The sequence below is a fragment of the Boleophthalmus pectinirostris genome, unplaced genomic scaffold (genome assembly GCF_026225935.1).
Source record: "Boleophthalmus pectinirostris isolate CB_2022bp ecotype Guang Dong unplaced genomic scaffold, ASM2622593v1 HiC_scaffold_13, whole genome shotgun sequence".
Lineage (NCBI taxonomy): Eukaryota > Metazoa > Chordata > Actinopteri > Gobiiformes > Gobiidae > Boleophthalmus > Boleophthalmus pectinirostris.
In genome coordinates this window covers 12460918-12480906 of record NW_026571036.1, presented here as the reverse complement: position 1 = coordinate 12480906, position 19989 = coordinate 12460918, and the positions used below count along the sequence as shown (strand labels likewise).

The following is a 19989-nucleotide window of genomic DNA, read 5'->3' as shown; positions in this document are numbered from 1 at the left end:
ACATTTTGTAAAACTGATGTTCTATTGTTACTTGGTTTACAAAGTAAGGCCTGTGGTTAGTCATAAATCATGTATTTACATCAATTGCGTGCCAAAATGTCGATGCATGAGGTGTGTTTAGAGCACTCCGTATATGGTTTGGACCGCGGTCAGTGATAAAAACGAGCGCACCTCCGGTAAATGACGCGTTTTGGAAGCGACGTCTCTGATTGGCTGTTCAATGAGGAAGCGGATATGTACTTAGAGTAACATGGCATGTACTGCAATGTTATAATAACACTATGATATTAGTTTTATTTTATTACCATTAAAGGAGCATGGCTTGCCTACTTAGAAGAACGATTGCTGCCAAGGTAAATTAGGTGAAACTAGCGTGTAGCTGTATAAATAGTCTGATAGTCCTGAAGCATAAGCTGACCCTGAACCTCTGCATAGCCTGTATTTATTTAACCCTGGTGTTGTGACATGTGTATTTGGGTTTACAGCTGAGCAGGACTTTGCAGCAACCTGAAGAGCTCCTACTGCCCGCCCTGTCTGCTGTCCCAGTCTTCAGAAAACAGTGATTTATTTTTCCTAAATAATAAATACCCTATTGCAAACAATCTATACACACTATGTAAATAAGACATTGTTGGATTATTGTAGTGTCAAAGCCAGTCCTCACTCACTCAGAACAATTACAGCATGTCACAAACTGCATTTTCACATCGACAACTATGTTTTATGAGGACTTTATACTTTTATAATTTAGTATATTTCCTCCACAGGCAGACTCCTGACTTCAAACTAGCACTGAGTGTGTTACGACTGAATGGGAGTTTACCCACAACAGGAGACATACAGCTGCAGACAGAGGACCTAACCAGACAGGTAATAAAAGCAGCTGGTGGGCCATGATTGCCAGTGGTGGAAAGAGTTTTGAAAAGTGCAATTACAGGGCTAAAATGTACTCAAGTATAAGTACTGCTCAGAAATATCTGGACTCACATACAGCAGCTCATCCAGACCAAAACCAGACATGTGATCAGCCTCCAGGAAAAAGGGGACATCCTATTCTTTTTCAGCAACCACTACATTCACAAAGATCTCAGTTTTCTCATTCAGACTGATCATGCTGGCCAAATATTATATAGATAAAACAAAATGGACTCAAAATAATCCAAATGGGCACTAGTATAATAACAAAATACAACAGGTCTAAAACAGAAAAGCTATTAAAACATACAATATCTATAGGAAATACTTAAAACAATATCACTCTCCCCTACATATTATGTTTCAATTACATTTATTTGGTTAAGTATAGTTAGTTTTGTGGTCCTGTCTTGTTCTGTTTTCTTTTTTTTTCATTACATATCACCTCCGTATGTTCTATGAATGTGTATGTGATGTCCCTGTATTTGAACATATTGAATAAAAAACAAAACAAAACAAAAACAAGTACTGCTACCAAAATTGTACTTGAAAAATACTACTCAAAATACTAGTTATCTTACTTTGAAGCATTTAGGTCATGCTTTTATTATTTTCTACAACTCTTCTATCAATTATAAAGTGTAAAAGTGAGCTATCTGAGCTCTGGTGAATCAGAGCAGGAGATGCAGTGCTGTTATATGTGGATATACAAAGGAACAGAGACAGCCATGAATTGCATTATTGGGACTTTTGATATTTTAAAATATAACTAATAATTACATTACATGGCTAGAATTTGACTCAATTGCAAGTAAAGGTTTAAAAAGCTACTTCAAAGTATAAAAACCCCAAAATGTACTCAGTTACAGTAACGTGAGTATTTGTAATTAGTTACTTATGTGTTTACTTTAACTATATCCTACAGTTGGTATTCATACTGTAATGGCATGTTGTGGATGCAGTCACAGTACTACAGAACTGTGGTAAAAGTTGAACTGAACATCTGTTTCACAAAGAATACCCCGCAGCCATGTTTTTATTCTCACACGTGCCTGTCCTGCTGTTCTGTGCTACATGTGTTTTTCCATATAAATATGACCTCCTCAGTAGTTTGTGTGTGATGTAAGAAGATTTTTTTTGTCTTAGTTAAAACCAGACAATGTGATCGAGGACATTTCTGCTGGAAGTGGAGCCATCAACTTCACGATTAACCGTAAATTTCTAATACAGGTCAGTTGTATATTAATCAATTCTATTATGAAATCCATATTTATTGTTCACTGTAATTGTTTTTTTTTTATCCATTTATAGAAATTGTTGGAGCCATTTGGAAACAGTGATGCTACATTTGGTTTAAACAGTGAGCTTTTGAACACACTTAATCGTGGCACCACTTTAGTAGAGTACAGGTATGTGTGTCTAATCACTACTATGAGCACCACTACATGCACTATAGATATGGCATAATTTACTACTTTTACTTTTACTTATATATAATTTTTATTTTATTTTATATTTTTTTCTTACAGCTCTCCAAACATTGCCAAAAAGTTCCATGCTGGACACCTCCGCTCCACTATAATTGGTGAGTATTTGAAGCTCTAGAGTTGCTTTTTAAAGTAATGTATACTTGACCTATTTTTTTTTCCTGAGCAGGGAACTTCATTGCTAACCTGAAGCAGGCTTTGGGAAATAAAGTTATCCGAATGAACTATCTGGGAGACTGGGGCATGCAGTTTGGTGAGTGAAGATTATCCAATATTTGAAAGGGAAACTGTTTGAGTAATAGTATTTAATAATCTACAGTTTTATTACTAATAATAAAAACTGTTGTAAATGGCAGGAGCAGTAATAAAATGGTAGAGCCTGTTGTCCAAATGGTACTATTTTATGGTGGAGCCACTGAGAAGTTGTTGCTTTGCCTGGAATGTCTCACACTATGGCATTAAAATTAATTATCTCCATGGAGACTAGTAGGTCACAACACTGTTTGTCCACTAAAGTCATCAGTCGCTTTACAGAGCATTATTCATCATTCACTCCAAACCAGGTGGTGGAAAGCTTCTAGTGTAGCCACAGCTGCCCTGCCCAACAACCAACATTTCTTATGCACACACCACTTTCATACTAGGCAATGTGGGTGAAGTGTCTTGCCTAAGGACACAATGACAGTTTTTGCGCCTGGCGCCCCCCTGTGGCACCTGATTTTTATAGTGGTCCCACATCCAAGTACTAACCAGGCATGGCCTTGCTAAGCTTCTGATCTGATGGGATCAGGCTTTTGAGGCCGATATGGCCACAGTAAAACCACATGTAATGTATAATGTATAATAAATGCAAGATAGATATGCTCAATGCCATACTGTATAACATTCCAGGCACAGCAGGGGGCAGATTCTCCATCAGAAAAGTTGCGTAATTTGTCTTTAATTTTGTACTTGTACTCTGTCAAGGTTTGTTGGGAGCTGGCTTCACACAGTTTGGCTCCTATTCAAAACTCAAGGACAATCCACTACAGCATTTGTTTGAGGTGAGAGGACCGATTCTTTGGTCATTCAGCCAAAGACTATTGTTTCCACTTTGTATAAACCTGTTTTGTCACTGTGTGTGAGACATTTCACTTTCACAATAGTACGTCTTCCATTGTCACTCAGAGGCTTTCTCAGTTAATTAACCAACCATGAACTAACAGCTATAGGAAAATAGAGTAGGATCTGCGTATTTTGCATATGTTTTCACGGTTTGGCATCCTACAGGCAGACGTGGGTAGAGTAGCAGAAAATTGTATTCAAGTAAGAGAGTAAGCGTAGTACTTCAAAATAATATTAGTCAAGTAGAAGTAAAAAGTTGTGGATCAAAAAATTACTCAAGTAAGAGTTAAAAAGTATTTGGGAAAACTACTACTTAGTTAGGAGGTAAGATCAGATTCATAACTTGGAATTATTGTATTGGATCTGGTATTTCTAAAGTATAGACACAAAAATTAAAACAAAAAACTAAAAAAAAAATCATTGTATCTGAAGGAGCAGTGCCAGAAACACATGTTCAAATCTTTGGAAATTGTCAGCATAAAACCTTTGTCACTTGTAAACTTACTGATAGTGGGAAGAGTAACCAAAACCTTTGCTAAGTAAGTAAGAATATGATTACTTCAGGAAAAATATTGCTCAAGTAGGAGTAAAAGTGTGTGGCTAGAAGAGTACTCTGAAAAGTACAAATTCTTTAAAAAGTTACTCAAGTAAATGTAACTGAGTACTACCCACCTCTGCCTTCAGGTCTATGTACAGGTGAACAGAGAAGCGGAGCACAATGATAACTTAAGACAAGAGGCCAGAGACTTCTTCAGAAAACTCGAGGAACACGATACAGAGGCTATGAGTTTATGGCAACGCTTCAGGGACATCACAGTGGAAGAGTACCAGCATGTATATAAGGTACATTAAATAGCTATAATACTTGAAATGTCTGTAAAATGGCTTAAACCTTCGATAATTGTGTTTAATCTCAGCGTTTAGGGGTGTATTTTGATGTTTACTCCGGAGAGTCTCTTCACCAAAGCCAAGCTCAGGAGGTGGTCGAGCAGCTGCAGAGTCGAGGCCTGTTGAAAACTACTGAGTAAGTTATAATCAACTGTGAGCTGCAATTCAGTTTTGGGGATTAATAATTTAAAGAAGACAAGACATATCATCCATTTGTGTGCTATAGTTGCAATCTGTGACATCTGTAGATCCTTGTTTTGTATTTTGGACATTTTAATTTATAATATTGACCTAAATGAAATAAATTAATCAAAGAAAAAGTTTGCTGATTGAAAATGGCTAAGCTTGTTTACAGTACGATACCATAATTGCTATCATAACAGAGTGTATCACAGTTTACAAAAAAGGAGAACCAAATAACAAAAGAGCTGTGGGTCAGAGAAAACAGGAATTTTCTAGAGCAAGGTTGTCTTTACTCAAACATGCATTAGTCACTCTAAATCCAAATTTGAGTGGGTAAATGAGAAGGGAAAACAATTATAACACGATTAAAAGCTCTATAAATTAAAATTTGCAGCATATGTCTCCTGTAATATCATGTAAAATCTCTTGTTCCAGGAAGGGCACGGGAGTGGTGGATCTTTCTATTTCTGGAGACATGAGTAATGTCTGCACTGTACTTCGCAGTGACGGAACTACTCTCTACATCACGAGGTAAGGACTAACTTAACGGTGCACTTAGTAACTTTTCAGGAGGGCCCGGCACCATGGTGATGCGGTTTCTTTGCCTGGAATGTTCTGCAGTATGGCATTAACCATATCAATCTCTTGTTTATTCAATTTGCAGTAGTTTTTTTTATTGCTCAAAGATACATTTCCCTAGCCAGGCTGGTACCACCTAGTGCCTCCGCTCAATTTCATTTCTCTTCAGCGACTAGGTCAGGAATTGGAATACACTAGATGGTTTGCAAGAACCCTGGAAGTTGTAGACCGCGCACCGACCAATCAGTGAAGAGCAGAACCAGCCCGAGTTAGTATAGCAAACTGCATACGCCAGACATGTAAAACACAGGTCCAGGGGCCAAATTTACCCCGCAATACAATTATATTTGGCCTGCGAGATCATATCAAATATGTATTAGAGCTGGCTGCAGGGTGCAGATAGACTATAGAGATAGTATTTATTTAAAATGTTGTTATTATTATTTTATATTATGCTTGCTCTGTATTCAATGTTTAAGCAAAACTATTATTAAACATTTATTTTAATAAAAGAAAGTTTAACATTACATATTTCGAAAGAAGAGAAAACATGCAGATGTTGTTGAAATCTTTCGGTATTTAGTTTGGCCCATGACTTATTCCCAGTTTTTAATTTTGGCCCTCTGTGTTTTTGAGTTTGACACCCCTGGCATACATTATCCTCATTTGGACTTCATTTGTCAAATACAAACTTTGCATTTTTTATTGCATTGCATTTTATTGCATTTTTACTGCACCTTTAATTTGCAAGTTCATCTCTCAAGTTCATCTCCACAATGATCGTTGACAGACATGTTCACTCTCTGCTTTGTTTGCTGATGTGCTGACAATTACTTGGACACCACTGAGCGTTCCAGCGCATTACATACGTCACGACCAAATGGCAGTGATGGGTTAAATTAAAAAAAGTACCCGCCTACCATCAAGCGAATGAATTCTAATGCTGCGAGGTCAGACGGTTTCCATAAAGTGAAACTGGCTGATGAATCAGGCTAACCTTTCCCCAAATTTGACCTGTAACTTGGCCTGGTGGTATCATATGTTTGTTTCCACGGAGATAGGTTTACTGTGGAATATTCCAGGAAAAACAATAACACCTTCATGTACACAAGCATTGTATATTTAAGAATACAAAAAATGACAGTAAAAACACCATTGTAACACCTGTCGCTAAACAAAAAGCCTCCCGGTTTCGTCCCTAACAGTTTCATTTCTTTGTGTGTTGCAGAGATATTGCTGCTGCTATTGACCGAAAAGATAGGTACAAGTTCACAGAGATGATTTATGTGGTAAGATTTTTGCTAATTTGTATTTCTCAACTAAGCTGTGTATCCAGATGGTTTTCAGCAAAAAAACAAAAACAGAACAGTCCAACAGAGCAGCGGTGACACATAACCCGCTTTAAACTGCCTCCATCTGCTCTCATGTCCACCTGGGACCTGCACAATAGACTTTATTTAGAGACTGAAAAAGAGAGACAAAATTTGACTAATGTGTACTCGGCATGTTTTCTCAACTAATTTTACTAAACTCATAGCCTTTTGCATAACAAATATTCTCTTCATTTTGCTCTTTTCTTTTATCAAGACAGATAAAAGTCAAGCCAACCACTTCCAGCAGTTGTTCCAGGTTCTGTCAGGTTTGGGACATCCCTGGGCTGAAAGGTGGGGCCTGACTTATCCACCGTATCTTTATAATTTGTCCTTTCAATTATGACACAGTGGAGATAAGATAGAAGAAAGGTCATATGCATATCAAATTGTTTTTAAAGATGCACTGTGTAACTTTTCTCGAAGGTGTCTGCCACCAGCTTGGAGCTTGGAAATGTTACAGTTTAACCTGGAATGTTCCACAGTATGACATTACACTTACCTATGTTGCAATTATGCTGTTATTTTTATGGCTTTAAATATTACATATTACAAATATACAAACATTATTACTGTGAGTGGGTTGGCCTTCCTAGAACCCTGACTTGTAACTTTACCTGTTTTGTCACCTGCTTGTCTTGTAGATAGATGGGTTTAATGCCATACTGTGAAACCTTCCTAGCCAGGCTGGCGCCACCTAGTGCCTCCGCTCTATTTCATTTTTCTCCAGCTATTAGATCAGGAATCAGAATACACTAAATGGTTTGCAAGAAATTCTGAAATTCGGGCACCAGCCAATCAGCGAAGAGCCATACATTCTGTGTTGGCAACAATTCCCGAGATCAAGGATTTAAAGCCTGAACAAAGCGAATGTTTGGTGAATTTGAATCAAGGAGAAAGACATTATTGCCCTTCTTCCTACGGGATTTGAGAAAAGCTTAATATACCAGTTAGCTCTGTTAGTGGTGCATTACTTACGTCACGACAAAGTAGCAGCGATTGGAAGTACCCACCTACAGTCGAGCGAACGAATCCTAATGCTGTGAGGTCAGACGGTTTCCACGAAGTGAAACCTTCTGATGAATCAGGCTAGAACCTTCCAGCTTAAGTTGTAACATATCAAAGGAAACAGACAGACTCTCCACCGGTGAAGTTACACAGTGCACTTTAATGATGAGCTATCATGAATTTCATTAGAAGCTTTTTAGTATGTATAGTAGTATTAGCCTTTTACCTTTGTCCTGTTTACTCAATTCAACTTGCTATTTTTCTCTTAAAAAATGTATGTATTTACGTAATATTGATCTGAAATGGTTTAAAAGGGCATTCCGGTTTCTGACAAAAAATACGCCCTGTGAAAGACGCGTTTCTGACTTCTACCGCCACTTATTGTCCTGTAGGACTGTGCAAAAATATTGATATATTGTATTGTTTAATGTGATGAAATGGTGTATATCGTGTATATCATATATCACGTATATCGAGTATTTTTTGTATACTTTACTAACTAATTTTGTTACAGCGCTACAGTTTTGTTGCTTGTTTAGAGGAAGGAAACTCATTTATGCAACACATTTGACATTTTCACTGTTTTGATGATTAAAATGTTGCATTTCATGTGAACTTTGCACAAGAAGTGGTTTAACAAAGACTTTTAGGATCACAGCCATGATTTAGCCTTTGTTATTGAACCATATCGAATCGATTTTAAATATATCATATCGAATTGAAAGCTCAGTGTGTCGGGATTTGTATTGTATCGTTGCTTATGTATCGTATATTATTAATATATATATCGTATATTATGTATGTATACATGTAGGTATGTATCGTATCAGCAATTTCTTAATGATACCCAGCCCTACTGTCCTGTCCATTCTATGACGTAAACAATTAACTAACCGAACTGGTGTAGGTGATAATTATCTGTCAATAACTGCTTTGATTATGGGCATGGCAGATAACACAGTACAAAAAAAGAACAACATCCATAAAGACTCACACGCCCACACAGACTTCACGTATGCCAAAATTACAACCTGGTTCACTGACTTCCTGTTCAAAAGTGCAGAACCCTGAAGCCCGCCTCTTCATAATGGCTCTTCACTCCTTTTTTTTTTTTTTCTTTATAGCTGTCGACATGTCCCGTTTGGTCTGGTGAAGGGGATGAAGACTCGGACCGGAGAGGTGGTCTTTCTGGAGGATGTCCTGGATGAAGCGCGCACCAGGATGCTACACAACATGAGCCAGTCTAAAAGTAAACAAAACCTTATTATAACATGTTATATTCCCATAATAAATCATATAAGTGACATATTAAGCCCCTCTGTAAATTAATTTAAGGGAGTATTGTTTGTCATTATAGTGCCATTTAATTTTGCTTTTTCATCATAGCCACAAAAGAACTCGAAGATCCAGAGGACACGGCCGAGAAAGTGGGGTTAAGCGCATTAATAGTCCAGGTAATTTTTTACAACTTTTTAATTTTTTGTATGGAGTTGTGTTTTGTTTCATTTACACATATTTCAATAACCCATTTTTGTTAGTCTGTCTACATTGCCAAAGCTCAAAATGCTCTTTTCCACCATGAAGCAGTAGTTTTCAAGTTAACAGCTACCTTTTACCTTTGTTCAGTAAAGATTGGCAAGTCCAGCGCCGAAATTATTCAAATGATTCTAGCGAAGATGTATGGAGTTTTCTGTTTGAGAGAAAAATTCAGCCTAAATGTGCCAAGTTTGTGTGTTAAATATGTGTGAATGGAACAAAATACAACTCCAAGTAGATTTTTGATGAAGAAACAAGATAATAATATGATAAGAAAATAGTACAATATGTGCCCTTTAAATGAGCAATAAGACAGGACACCATAACATCAAGTTACAGGTCAGATCTGTGGAATGGCAAGCCCACTCACAGACATAATGCAAGTTTTTGAGATGGTTTTTGAGCATCACTATGAATTTTCTGTATCGTCCTGTATTCCCTGTTGTAAATTCTCTAAGGGAACTGTTTATTTGGTCAGGCTCTTGCAGGCAGCTCAGGGGTCCTCGGGAGCACCATAGTAACGCTGTCACTGTTACCATGGTGACGCTGTTATTTGTGGCCCAACTGCTGTAGCTTCAGATCTTTACGTTTAACCTAATCTAAGTTTATGACAAAGGTGGATTTCTATATTTCTAATATTTTTTTAAATTGCTATGTGATGTTCCAATGCTAATTAACTTTATTAACTTGATTTATTAACTTGATTTACCTGATTGTTGATGTAAATTGTTTAATAGTTACTCATAGACTGATTATATGTGTGTGTAACTTCAGTGAGCAACATGATTCAGATGTTCATATAGATTACTAAATGAAAGAATAGTTCAGACAAAATCAAACAATCAGCTTAAAGACTAAAGACAGGACATTAAAGGCTCCAAAATATGTTCTTGTGTCTGTATTTACTCTCTAACCGGAGTATTGTTTGGATGAAGTGTTCCAGTACACGGTATACAGTATAGTATCTCCAACATTATATTTTTGTGAGCTCCAGTCAGCTTCTTCCTCCATATTCCCGCCCTGCATTTCCTTTCTAACACCGTACTAATCTTATAATTGGTAAGAACACCCTAAGCATCTGTCAGTACTAAATAATATGAGGTATTAAGATTGTTTTGACACACCTGCATGACAAAACTATTGACACAATGATTTATTTCTTTTAGGATTTTAAAGGGCCTCTACATTCAGATTACAGCTTTGACTGGGACAGAATCTTACAGGCTCAGGGGGACACCGGGGTCTTCCTCCAGTACACCCATGCACGCCTCTGCAGGTTTTTGGATCATTTAATTTTGATTTTTTCATGTAGTCTGCCCTGAAATTGAGCAAAGGATCATGGTCAATGTAGTTCCTTTTTGTTTTTTAGCTGTTGCTGCACCATAACAATGATTTTAAGCAATGGAATGTGATTTATTGTAACAGTATTATTGTGGCATTATTGTGGTGTTATGGTATGTTGCGTGAGCAGGTATTAAGTGGATAGCATATTATGGTACTCAGAGATATACTTATTTAGCCACACCTCAAGAAATGATTTGGCAGCGACATGAAAACTGAGGTTACATGGCAAACCAGTTAACATTGAAAGATTTTATCAACACTTTGTTACTCTGTTGAAATAACACAGCCTGTGGAAACATACTTACTGAATAAATATTTGAAATGTACTTTTATATATCTAGTCGTAGATAATTGTCTGCTTGGTTAAATCTTCTCCATCTGTTTTCATTTTCTAGTTTACTACAGAAGAATGAAGACTTGGAGGCAGCTCATTTTGACCCTTCCCTGCTTAATGAGCCATCTGCCATCTCCATAGTGCAGCACCTCCTTCGGTAAACCATGTTGCCCAACCGTTATGTACTGCAAAAATAACAGGATGTTTAATTATTTACCTTTACTACACCATTATTGATTTTATAGTTACGACGAAGTGTTGCACCAGTCATCTCAGGATCTCCAACCCAAACACCTAGTCAACTTTTTATTGAAGTTGTGGTAAGAGTTGTGGTTGGTGTAGTGCTTCATTTACAGTGGTGTTGTGTCATAAAACGATATTTGTTCATTTCAATAGCCACTTGACTGCTTCAGCACACAGAGAACTGCCCGTCAAAGGAAGTCCAGCAGAAGTGGCAAAGGTAAAAATATAGTACATTGCTAAATTCTGAATGGTATTACTGCTTTTTTGTATTGTGAGGTACAATTTTAGATATATTTGCAGCATAACATGGCTATTTTTACCAATTAAAAGCAACACTGTATATACTACCAGTAAACATCTTGGACACGCCCTCTCATTCAATGTTTTTGTTTATTTTGTTGTTTATTTTTTTACATTTTATACTAGTATACATACAGAAGACATCAAATATAGGAAGTAAGATATGGAATTATGTATCAAAACACTAAAACTAAATATATATTAAAAAAAAAAAAATTATCTTCAAATCCTCAAAGTAGCCACACTTTGCTTTGTCGAAATATATATAGTTGTTACTTTTTTCCTTATATCTTGGTTCATACATTTGGTGTCTTCCATGTGTATCCAAAATGTAGAAAGTAGTAAAAGGAAAAAAACATTGACTAATTTTTTGTTTTTTGTATTTTGCAGGCACGAAGGCGTCTGTTCAAAGGTTCCTGTTCAGTGTTGGCCAACGGGATTAAGCTATTAGGCATTACACCTGTCCAAAAAATGTAAAATAAAATAAATAAAAAAAATAGGGAAATTATGTGTAAATAAAACATTTTTTATTAAAACTGTTGCACTTTTTGCCCTTTATATATTATTTGACAGACAAGTAACTGTTCATCGAAAGGATTTCAACTTGAGATTTGTCTTTTTTTTTTACAATAATTTTGATTCAAATAATAAAAAATACATGCTGCCTGTGCATCAAGTGATATGTACAAGACACAAAAGATAATACATGACTAAAGATTATTCAGTATAAGGAGCTGACAAGATTGAGATCCCATGACCATTTGAGATCCTATGTCAGAGATGCTGAGGCACAGTCCAGTTTTATACAGCTCTCCAGCACAACTGAAGACCAGTGACAAGGCCTAAAACAAATCCTTGTGTTTACATTCAATCCCAATGTCAAAAGAAATGACACGTGTACAAAAATTCAATTGTCAGTTCCCACAAATGACTTCATTAATTCTTAGCTTAGGACTACAAAAGCTCCAATAGCTCTTTATGTTATTAAAAAGAGCTTCGTCATGCAGTTCCCTAATCACTTGGAATCAAACTATAACCGGAAATCATTTGGCAAAAAATAATAAAAGTTTCCTTCTTCAGTGACGTGTGATGTCCCATTCTGATTGGATTCTGTAACATCAAACAGGAAGCACCACAGTGTGTAGGCTCGGCAGAAACCTGTTGTGGAGGTTACACTGGTATAAGTTTTGCTTTGAGCTCTTTGTCTGCTTCTTGTCGGGGCAGTTTGGTCGTGTCCTGTTTTGGGAGTCCATACAAGTAAATGGAAATGCAAACCAGCAGGGCACCAGAGAAGAATGTGAGAGCTGCAAAAGAAAAACAACGCTGTTATAATCTGATAAATTACACTAAAGATCAGTTCTACAGATGAAATGTCATATGTTATGTTCTGTTTGGCTCTTTATCTTCATGGAGAACAAGATCATTTCAAACTGTGGAATATTAGAGAAAAATCAATGTGATTTTCATGCGGCTGAATACCACGTTAAGTTCCAGGTCAGCTCTGTGAAGAGGCAAGACCACTATGAACAAGAATGCAAGCAAGAATTCAAGATTTTCAGTGCTTTTACCAGAGGTGGGACCAAGTTGTTGTTTTGAAAGTCTCAAGTAAGTCTCAAGTCTTGGACCTCAAGTCGAGTTAAGTCCCAAGTCAAAGACAGGCAAGTCCAAGTCGAGTCTCGAGTCGCTGGCCCATAAGTCCAAGTCAAGTCCAAGTCATCTGGTTTGAGCTTCAAGTCATTTCAAGTCTTTAAACCAAAGTACCAAATATAGCTGAATTTTTTGCAATTTATATGAATTAAACTAAATTAAAAGTCATGTAAATACTCACATATAAATATAACATAAGAGTTGTAGAAATGCAAATTTTTCCTTTTTAAATATCTTGACCAGATTTTAGTGTGAATCATTACGGTCAGCATCAAGCATCAAGTCTTCTCAAGTCACAGGCCTCAAATCCGAGTCAAGTCCCGAGTCACTGATCTTCAAGTCCAAGTCGAGTCCCAAGTCTTAGCCCATTTTGTCAAGTCAAGCCTCAAGTCCTAAATATAGTGATATAGTCTGGCTCGAGTCCAAGTCACAACTTGCAAGTCCCCACCTCTGGCTTTTAGTGTTCTTTATTTTGGTTTATATTTTTGTCTTTAAGCTTTAAGGCATGTTAGAATGTTGTTACCTTGTCAAAAACATACCTGGAGTTGTGTTTTGTTTCATTTACACATGTTTGAATACTACATCTCCAAAGCTCAAAATGCTCCACCTTGTGATCTCATTAAGCAGTAGTTTCCAAGTAAACAGCTCCTTTAACCTTTTATTCAGTAGAAATGCTCAATTCTTGGGTTGAAATTATCCAAAACACATTTTAATGAAGGTGTATGGAGTTTAAAAACACAGTAGAGCACTTCCTGTATTACTGACATCACAAGGTGGAAGAGAGTGTTTTCAGTTTGAGAGAAGAGCGCAGCCTAAAAATGCAGGGTTTGTGTGCTAAACATTTGTAAACGAAACAAAACATAACTCCTGGAATGTTTTTGAAGAGGAAATAATAATATTGTTTGTTATATTATTATAGTCAGAAAATAGCATGATATGGACACAGTAGAGCTTTAAATATTATGTTTCCAAACTAATAGAGACCTGTGCAGATGTTGTTGCTGTTTAGTAGTTGAGAAAAAGTATATAAAAGTAAAATCTTCAAATGCCCACACAAAATCTGCTCATTAAACAGCACTTTTGCCTGCCCCTCTGTGAATTAAACAGGACGTTGTGAACCCAGAACTATTGACGTACTTATCTGGAGTCCAAACAGAATCACAGAGGCCACAGTGGAGAGGACAATGGCCGCTGCAGCAGAGAAGCCCTTCATGATATTGTCTGTGTACTTGACCACCACTGATGTGTACAGCCCACCCACACTCGCCAGGACTGAAACACAAAAACACGGGATAGTTAGATCAGATCAGGTACAACATAGAGACAATGTGACAGAGAAAATACAGCAATACCGTTGTTTTGACATTAGGCATGTAACAATATCCAAAATATCGTGATATCATATCGTCAAAAGTCTCACAATACTATCAGAGGCCAACACAATATATCGAATTACATGTCTCTTTGCTTAAATTAATAGTTATTAAATTAAATAATAGGTGATTTTAATGTCTTTCTTATTCTGTAAAGCGCTTTAAGTATGAATTATGCAATACAAATAAACTTGCCTTGCCATGGTGCAGAAATAGCTCAAAAATAGAGGGAACTACACTGACCATGATCCTTTGCTATTGTCAGTGCAGACTACATGATGAAATAACTGTTATTAAGCGCTTTTAAATCTTAATTCCTCATATTGTAACAGTATCAAAGGCATTTCAAGGCTTTTCCAAGACTTTTAAAAAGGATTAAATAGCATATTCACAGTTTTGTAAGCCTCAAAAAAATAAATAAATATCAAACTGAGAAAATATTGTATCGAGGGATTTTGATATCATTATATCCCCATTTGACATGACACATCACAACAACAGCAAAAATAATACAGCTATGAATTATTACTGGCAATATAATGGAAAAAATCCAAGGTTGAGCTAAGTACTTATTTTTTATTCTTCTTTAGGCAATGTTATAATGCTGTTAAATCATCAAATGCAAACCCAGAGTTGTGTTTTGTTTCATTCACACACACAAGTTTGAGTAACCCTTTATTATTAGTCTGTCTACATCTTCAAAGCTCAAAATGCTCCAGTTAATGCTTAAACATGTGAATGAAATGAAACACGACTCCAGGTCTGTTTTTGATGATAATATAGATCAGAAAATGGCGTAATATGGGCCGTTTAAGAGTACAATATGTTTCTCCCTCCCTCCTAAGCTACAGATCCATCCATTTAAAAACTTTCATGAATTTGAACTTTTGTGTTTTGTGAATTATAGAATGGAGTCCTAGTCTAATATTTAAAAAGGTACTCAATGCAAAATGATGCCGTACTCCCAGATGGGGGCAAGAGACTTTGAGTTTCCCCCATTGATTACAAAGTACTTTGCCATGAAATATCCAAAAGGTAAATGTACAAATGTTGAACCTGATAATTTCTATTAGTGACTAGACTCTAATCTGGAACCCAGTAAGTGAAATGTTATTGCTTTTCCTTGAATGTTCCACTGAATGACCGGTTAAATGTTTCTATGAATCACTGAATTAAAATGACATTCTTACTGTTACTGAATGAGATTTACAGAGATAAGGCCTGGAAGCATCCCTTGCATGTTCCCATTAAAACTATCTTTAATGACACTTAATGACACACTCTGAAACTTTGTAGGAAAAGCAATAACATCTCCATGGTGACTGACCCTCTCCCAGAAAAGTTACACAGTGCACCTTTTTTTTCTCTTTCAGAATGAGTATATACTTTCATTTTATTAAATGAATGAATAATATTAATTTGATCTTATTGATGTGCCGAACCCTACCCGTCACCGGACACTACAATGCCAGTTTTAAATATTTGGAAATCATTCCAAACAAAGCTTCATGCATCATTCACCACAATCTGAAACACGCCTTGAGTTTACTCACACACGACAAAGCAGACCCAGGGCGTGTAGCCGAAGAAGAAGCCTTTCTCCAACACTCCCTGGGCATCAGTCATGTACACACCGATGAGCGTGACCACAATGCCCGATATGTACATCTGGATATTCCTCACCCAAAGAGAGGTGTCAGAGCTCTTCAGCACCTTCTCAAAGTACACCCCTAAAATAAAAGCGTTCAACACATGGACATGAGATAACAGCTCAAAACGGTAAAATGACAATAGAAATTACACAATTCCTGTGGTTAAAGGTAAAAGTCATCAAACGTGCCTGCAAATCCAGAGCAAATGACAGCAATAGCAATGGCCATGAATCCAAGTAAAGGGTTTTGTTCAATCTGAAAAAGGGAAAAAAACAAAAAACAGAACATAAAATCTTAAATGTGCTGCGGCATTGTGGTAAGACAAATCACAAAATGTTCATGACAGAAATGTGCTTAATGCAGTTCCAAGGCAATGGTTATTATAATTTCAAGAACATATAATTATCTCATTTCAATGACATTAAGCAAAGAAAGCAATTACCGATAATCTCTTTATTACAGTGGAGTGCAGTCATTAAAAAATAATATAGGCATACAGAAAACTCATAATATTGCTGATAATATTGCAATTGTTGTTTTGGAGATATGCTAAATTTAAATATTGAGTATGTTGTAATGTAAATTTTATGGTCCAGATTTTGTGCAATACTTAAACTTCAACCAAGCCATTTACAGTGCACATTTCTGAGTGTGATGATGCAAAAATTGTCGACCTGTACTCCAAAATATACATAACAAAGTGCTGTACATTGACCAGTTTTTAAATAATGTTTGGAAAAGATGATAATAATTTCTGAGGCACCGTCTATGCCATTTCAGCTGCACTTTGCTCCATCTCCTCACCTGAACCTTAGTGGCTTCTACTGGCTTCCACTGCACCAGAGTCACTCCCACACAGAGCATGAACACAGACCCCCACTGCAGGCGACTCAGAGAGCGATTGAGCATGAGGACAGTGCACAAGGCCGTACACGGTATCTTCAGCTGGTACGTCACCTGGACGACATAAGCAGAAAGGAGGTCAGACCAGGATGAGGAGAAAAACCTACAGGGACTTTAGAATGAGTTTACATTACCTGATATACTGCTGCATCCAGGTTACTGAGAGCCAGAAAGGCCATGTTGTTCTGTATGGCGTATACGAGAGAGGGGACACTTAGTTTTAGGAGCTCTTTAGGACTAAAAAATATGTGCTCCACAACAGCATTTTTTAACCTGCTGGGGCTCCCTGTTTCCCTGTAAAGCAAAATATTACATTAGATTTTAAAAACAGAAACAAAATCAGTAAAAGTAGCTGCACTCATCATCAGTTCTATACTTTTACCTTAGAAATGGTAACTTTAAATACTTTTACTCAGTAGTAGTTGCGTAATAGTACTGTTTGATTATAATAAAAAGTAGTGCCACAGTCATTTGGCCGATTGATCAGTTGATGGCGCCTTTATTAGTCGACTAATTATTTTACTAATATTGTTTATGTGGTGGAAGAATACCAGAACATGGAGAGAGTTTTTGGAATGACTGGACTGTTTACATCCACTTCTTTGTATACACAGTCACATTTTTGCAAGAACCTAATAATTCAAAGAGCTTTTGACAACAACACGCTCCCTTTTAGTTAACTGGCTGATGTAAAGGGCAAGTCTGCAGCCCTAGCTTTACATAATTGTTAGATAAAAGAAAAAATGACATACTTCCTCATTGACATCTTTGCCATAAAAAAACATTCCTAATCTAACGAAGATAAACATTCATTCCACTCACTTGGCGAGCATTCCCATACTGAGGATGAGTTTGATGACTTCGGTGATGCACACTGCTGTGGTGGAGAAGTACATGTCTCCAGTTGAAATGGTCCTGGTGTATCGCAGAGCCACTGTGTATGTAGCTGCCACTAATGTCATCACCGTGAGGCAGTACAGTTTGAAGCCCACGCTCACATTTTCTACTAAACACACACACACACACACACACACAAATCAATACAATCAGGTCTGTCACAATAAATACAATATCAGCTTCTTGTTCAATACATGATGGAACAATTATCTTAGGAGGTCAACATTTATTGCAGGCACTTTTTCTTTGTACTAATGTTTATTGGTTACCTTTTCTGATAAGTTCTGAGCTGTAGAAAGTTGAATATTTATATATACTAACTACTTCAGAGCATCATTTTGTTAATTATTTATTGCAGCTCATACCTTTTTAACAATATTGTACATTTAGAATAGTTTTTAGGATAATTCTGCTTTATAGTGTGATTTCAATATTATGGATTATCATCTATATTTACTTTAGCAATATTCCCCACATTAATATTTTTCACTGTGACAGATCTAATAACGTTATGACAGACATAATGAATACACAACTGAATGAACAATACTTCATGTAAAACTAGAAAAGCAATAAGCACTTGAAAGCCTTCCAAAGCACATACTTATTTATAGACCCATCAGTCATGCGCATGGTCAGTATTCTAATTAGTTGTAAATGCTAATGGTTTTAAGTATCTAACAACATTTGCAACCATTTTCCAGAGTAGAAATGTCTGTTAGTTTGCTTCTCTATTGCAAATGATGAAATAAATAACATTTTCTAGCCTAAAAGTTGTATTTGAGCGCTACAAAAATTATGATTCGTAGTGACAGCTGTAATAAACTATTAGATATAATGGAAAACTATTGTGGGATCATCATGTCCCAAAAAACAACAACAAAAAAAACAAACAAACAATAAAATAAATAAAAAGTACATTTTGCGAGCATAAAAATAGATTTCTTTAAACATTAAACATTGCTCGGACAGGGGTACGTGTACCTAAATTATAATTTGCCAAAAATCCTTTAATTTGGGTATAATTTGTTGTTAATCTCAGTCTCACAATTATACTACACTTTACATAAATTTAGAATGTATTTGTTTACGGACTTTTATAGGGTAAATATTGGGCTAATCAGAAGTGGCCCAATTTAACAGGAAGCATTTTTATTTATTCCTCTGTCTGGTCTTCAATGAAGAGAGGCTACGCTAGCGACAACGATGTGGCTAGCTGCTAAAATGATAAGACTTAGAAATACTAACTCACCCGCCATTATTGCTGTTTTCTGCGTCAGTGCGTAAGTACGGGAAGTCAGAAGTGGCATGACATGGATAGCCACTGTTTGGTGATGTTCTGGCAAAGAATGTCTCTTGGCCAGAACCTGTAAGCGCAGATTGAGCTACATCAGGCTCGCAGTTTGAGGTACTACATCTCCCACAATGCACCGCTGCTGACACAAAAGGTGCGTTTGATGAGTAATCAGGCAGCTGCCGACGGCGGGGCGGCCTATAAATTAGGTTCATTCATTGTACAGCTATTGTATTGTATTATATTGTACTGTATTGTATTTCATTGTTTAAGTGTATATTAATTATTTTTTATGAGTTTTGTATGTAATAATGCTTAATTACTATTTTTTTCTTAAACACACATGGGGCGGCCTGTGTATAAAACAGCTTAATTTTTTTCCCATTTGCATATATTGTAAATGTATATTTAAATTTCTGTAATTCCGTTAAATTTGTTTATAACAGAGGTGGGACCAAGTCGTTGTTTTGCAAGTCTCAAGTAAGTCTCAAGTCTTTGACCTCAACTCCAAGTCAAGTCCCAAGGCAAATCCAAGTCGAGTCTCGTGTTTCTTGCTCATAAGTCCAAGTCAAGTCCAAGTCGTCTGCTTGGAGCTTCAAGTCAATTTAAACTTTAAACCACTTTAAACCAAAATACCAAACATAGCTTTGGTTTTTGCAATTTGTATGACTTTTAAACAAAATTGTACTTAAAGAGTCATGGTATATTTATATATGAGTATTTATATAAGAGTTGTAGAGATGCTCATTTTTCCTTTTTAAATGTCTTGACAAGATGATTACAGTCAGAAAAGATAGAATTCAGATTTAAAACAGCTAATTAACAGTTATTCTTTCATGTAGTTCTCTGTTACTCCCTCTGTTGTACTGTATTGTAGTACTATATATTACTGAATAATACTGTATATTAACGTAGTACATTTGAGGATACCA

General features: G+C 36.4%; 2 protein-coding genes across 2 annotated transcripts; one reads left to right on the top strand and one right to left on the bottom strand.

Moving 5' to 3' along the window:
- Nucleotides 1–192: 192 nt before the first annotated feature.
- Nucleotides 193–11831, top strand: rars2 (arginyl-tRNA synthetase 2, mitochondrial). The gene is made up of 20 exons (XM_020918253.2): nucleotides 193–353; nucleotides 486–559; nucleotides 768–870; nucleotides 2062–2145; nucleotides 2227–2324; nucleotides 2445–2500; nucleotides 2572–2655; nucleotides 3369–3445; nucleotides 4191–4349; nucleotides 4424–4530; nucleotides 5013–5108; nucleotides 6385–6445; nucleotides 6744–6820; nucleotides 8659–8783; nucleotides 8921–8988; nucleotides 10237–10346; nucleotides 10810–10905; nucleotides 10994–11068; nucleotides 11145–11208; nucleotides 11682–11831. The coding sequence occupies exons 1-20, from the start codon at nucleotides 318–320 to the stop codon at nucleotides 11766–11768; spliced, it is 1737 nt and encodes a 578-aa protein (XP_020773912.2). The 5' UTR covers nucleotides 193–317; the 3' UTR covers nucleotides 11769–11831.
- Nucleotides 11797–19193, bottom strand: slc35a1 (solute carrier family 35 member A1). Its single transcript, XM_020941248.2, has 8 exons — nucleotides 19016–19193; nucleotides 17689–17872; nucleotides 17001–17160; nucleotides 16768–16920; nucleotides 16152–16218; nucleotides 15865–16041; nucleotides 14076–14210; nucleotides 11797–12595 (listed from the first exon to the last, which is right to left on the bottom strand). The coding sequence occupies exons 1-8, from the start codon at nucleotides 19071–19073 to the stop codon at nucleotides 12462–12464; spliced, it is 1068 nt and encodes a 355-aa protein (XP_020796907.1). The 5' UTR covers nucleotides 19074–19193; the 3' UTR covers nucleotides 11797–12461.
- Nucleotides 19194–19989: the final 796 nt, after the last annotated feature.

Bases quoted from the DNA above. Each gene is read 5' to 3' on its own strand.
- slc35a1 (XM_020941248.2), bottom strand. From the start codon at position 19,073: ATGCCACTTCTGACTTCCCGTACTTACGCACTGACGCAGAAAACAGCA. The intron at 14,211-15,864 runs GTGAGTAAACTC...TTTGTGTTTCAG, and splicing joins CTGGGTCTGCTTTGTCGTGT to TCCTGGCGAGTGTGGGTGGG. The intron at 12,596-14,075 runs GTACGTCAATAG...TTTCTTTTGCAG, and splicing joins TCTGTTTGGACTCCAGATAA to CTCTCACATTCTTCTCTGGT.
- rars2 (XM_020918253.2), top strand. From the start codon at position 318: ATGGCTTGCCTACTTAGAAGAACGATTGCTGCCAAG. The intron at 4,350-4,423 runs GTACATTAAATA...GTTTAATCTCAG, and splicing joins AGTACCAGCATGTATATAAG to CGTTTAGGGGTGTATTTTGA. The intron at 8,989-10,236 runs GTAATTTTTTAC...TATTTCTTTTAG, and splicing joins TAAGCGCATTAATAGTCCAG to GATTTTAAAGGGCCTCTACA.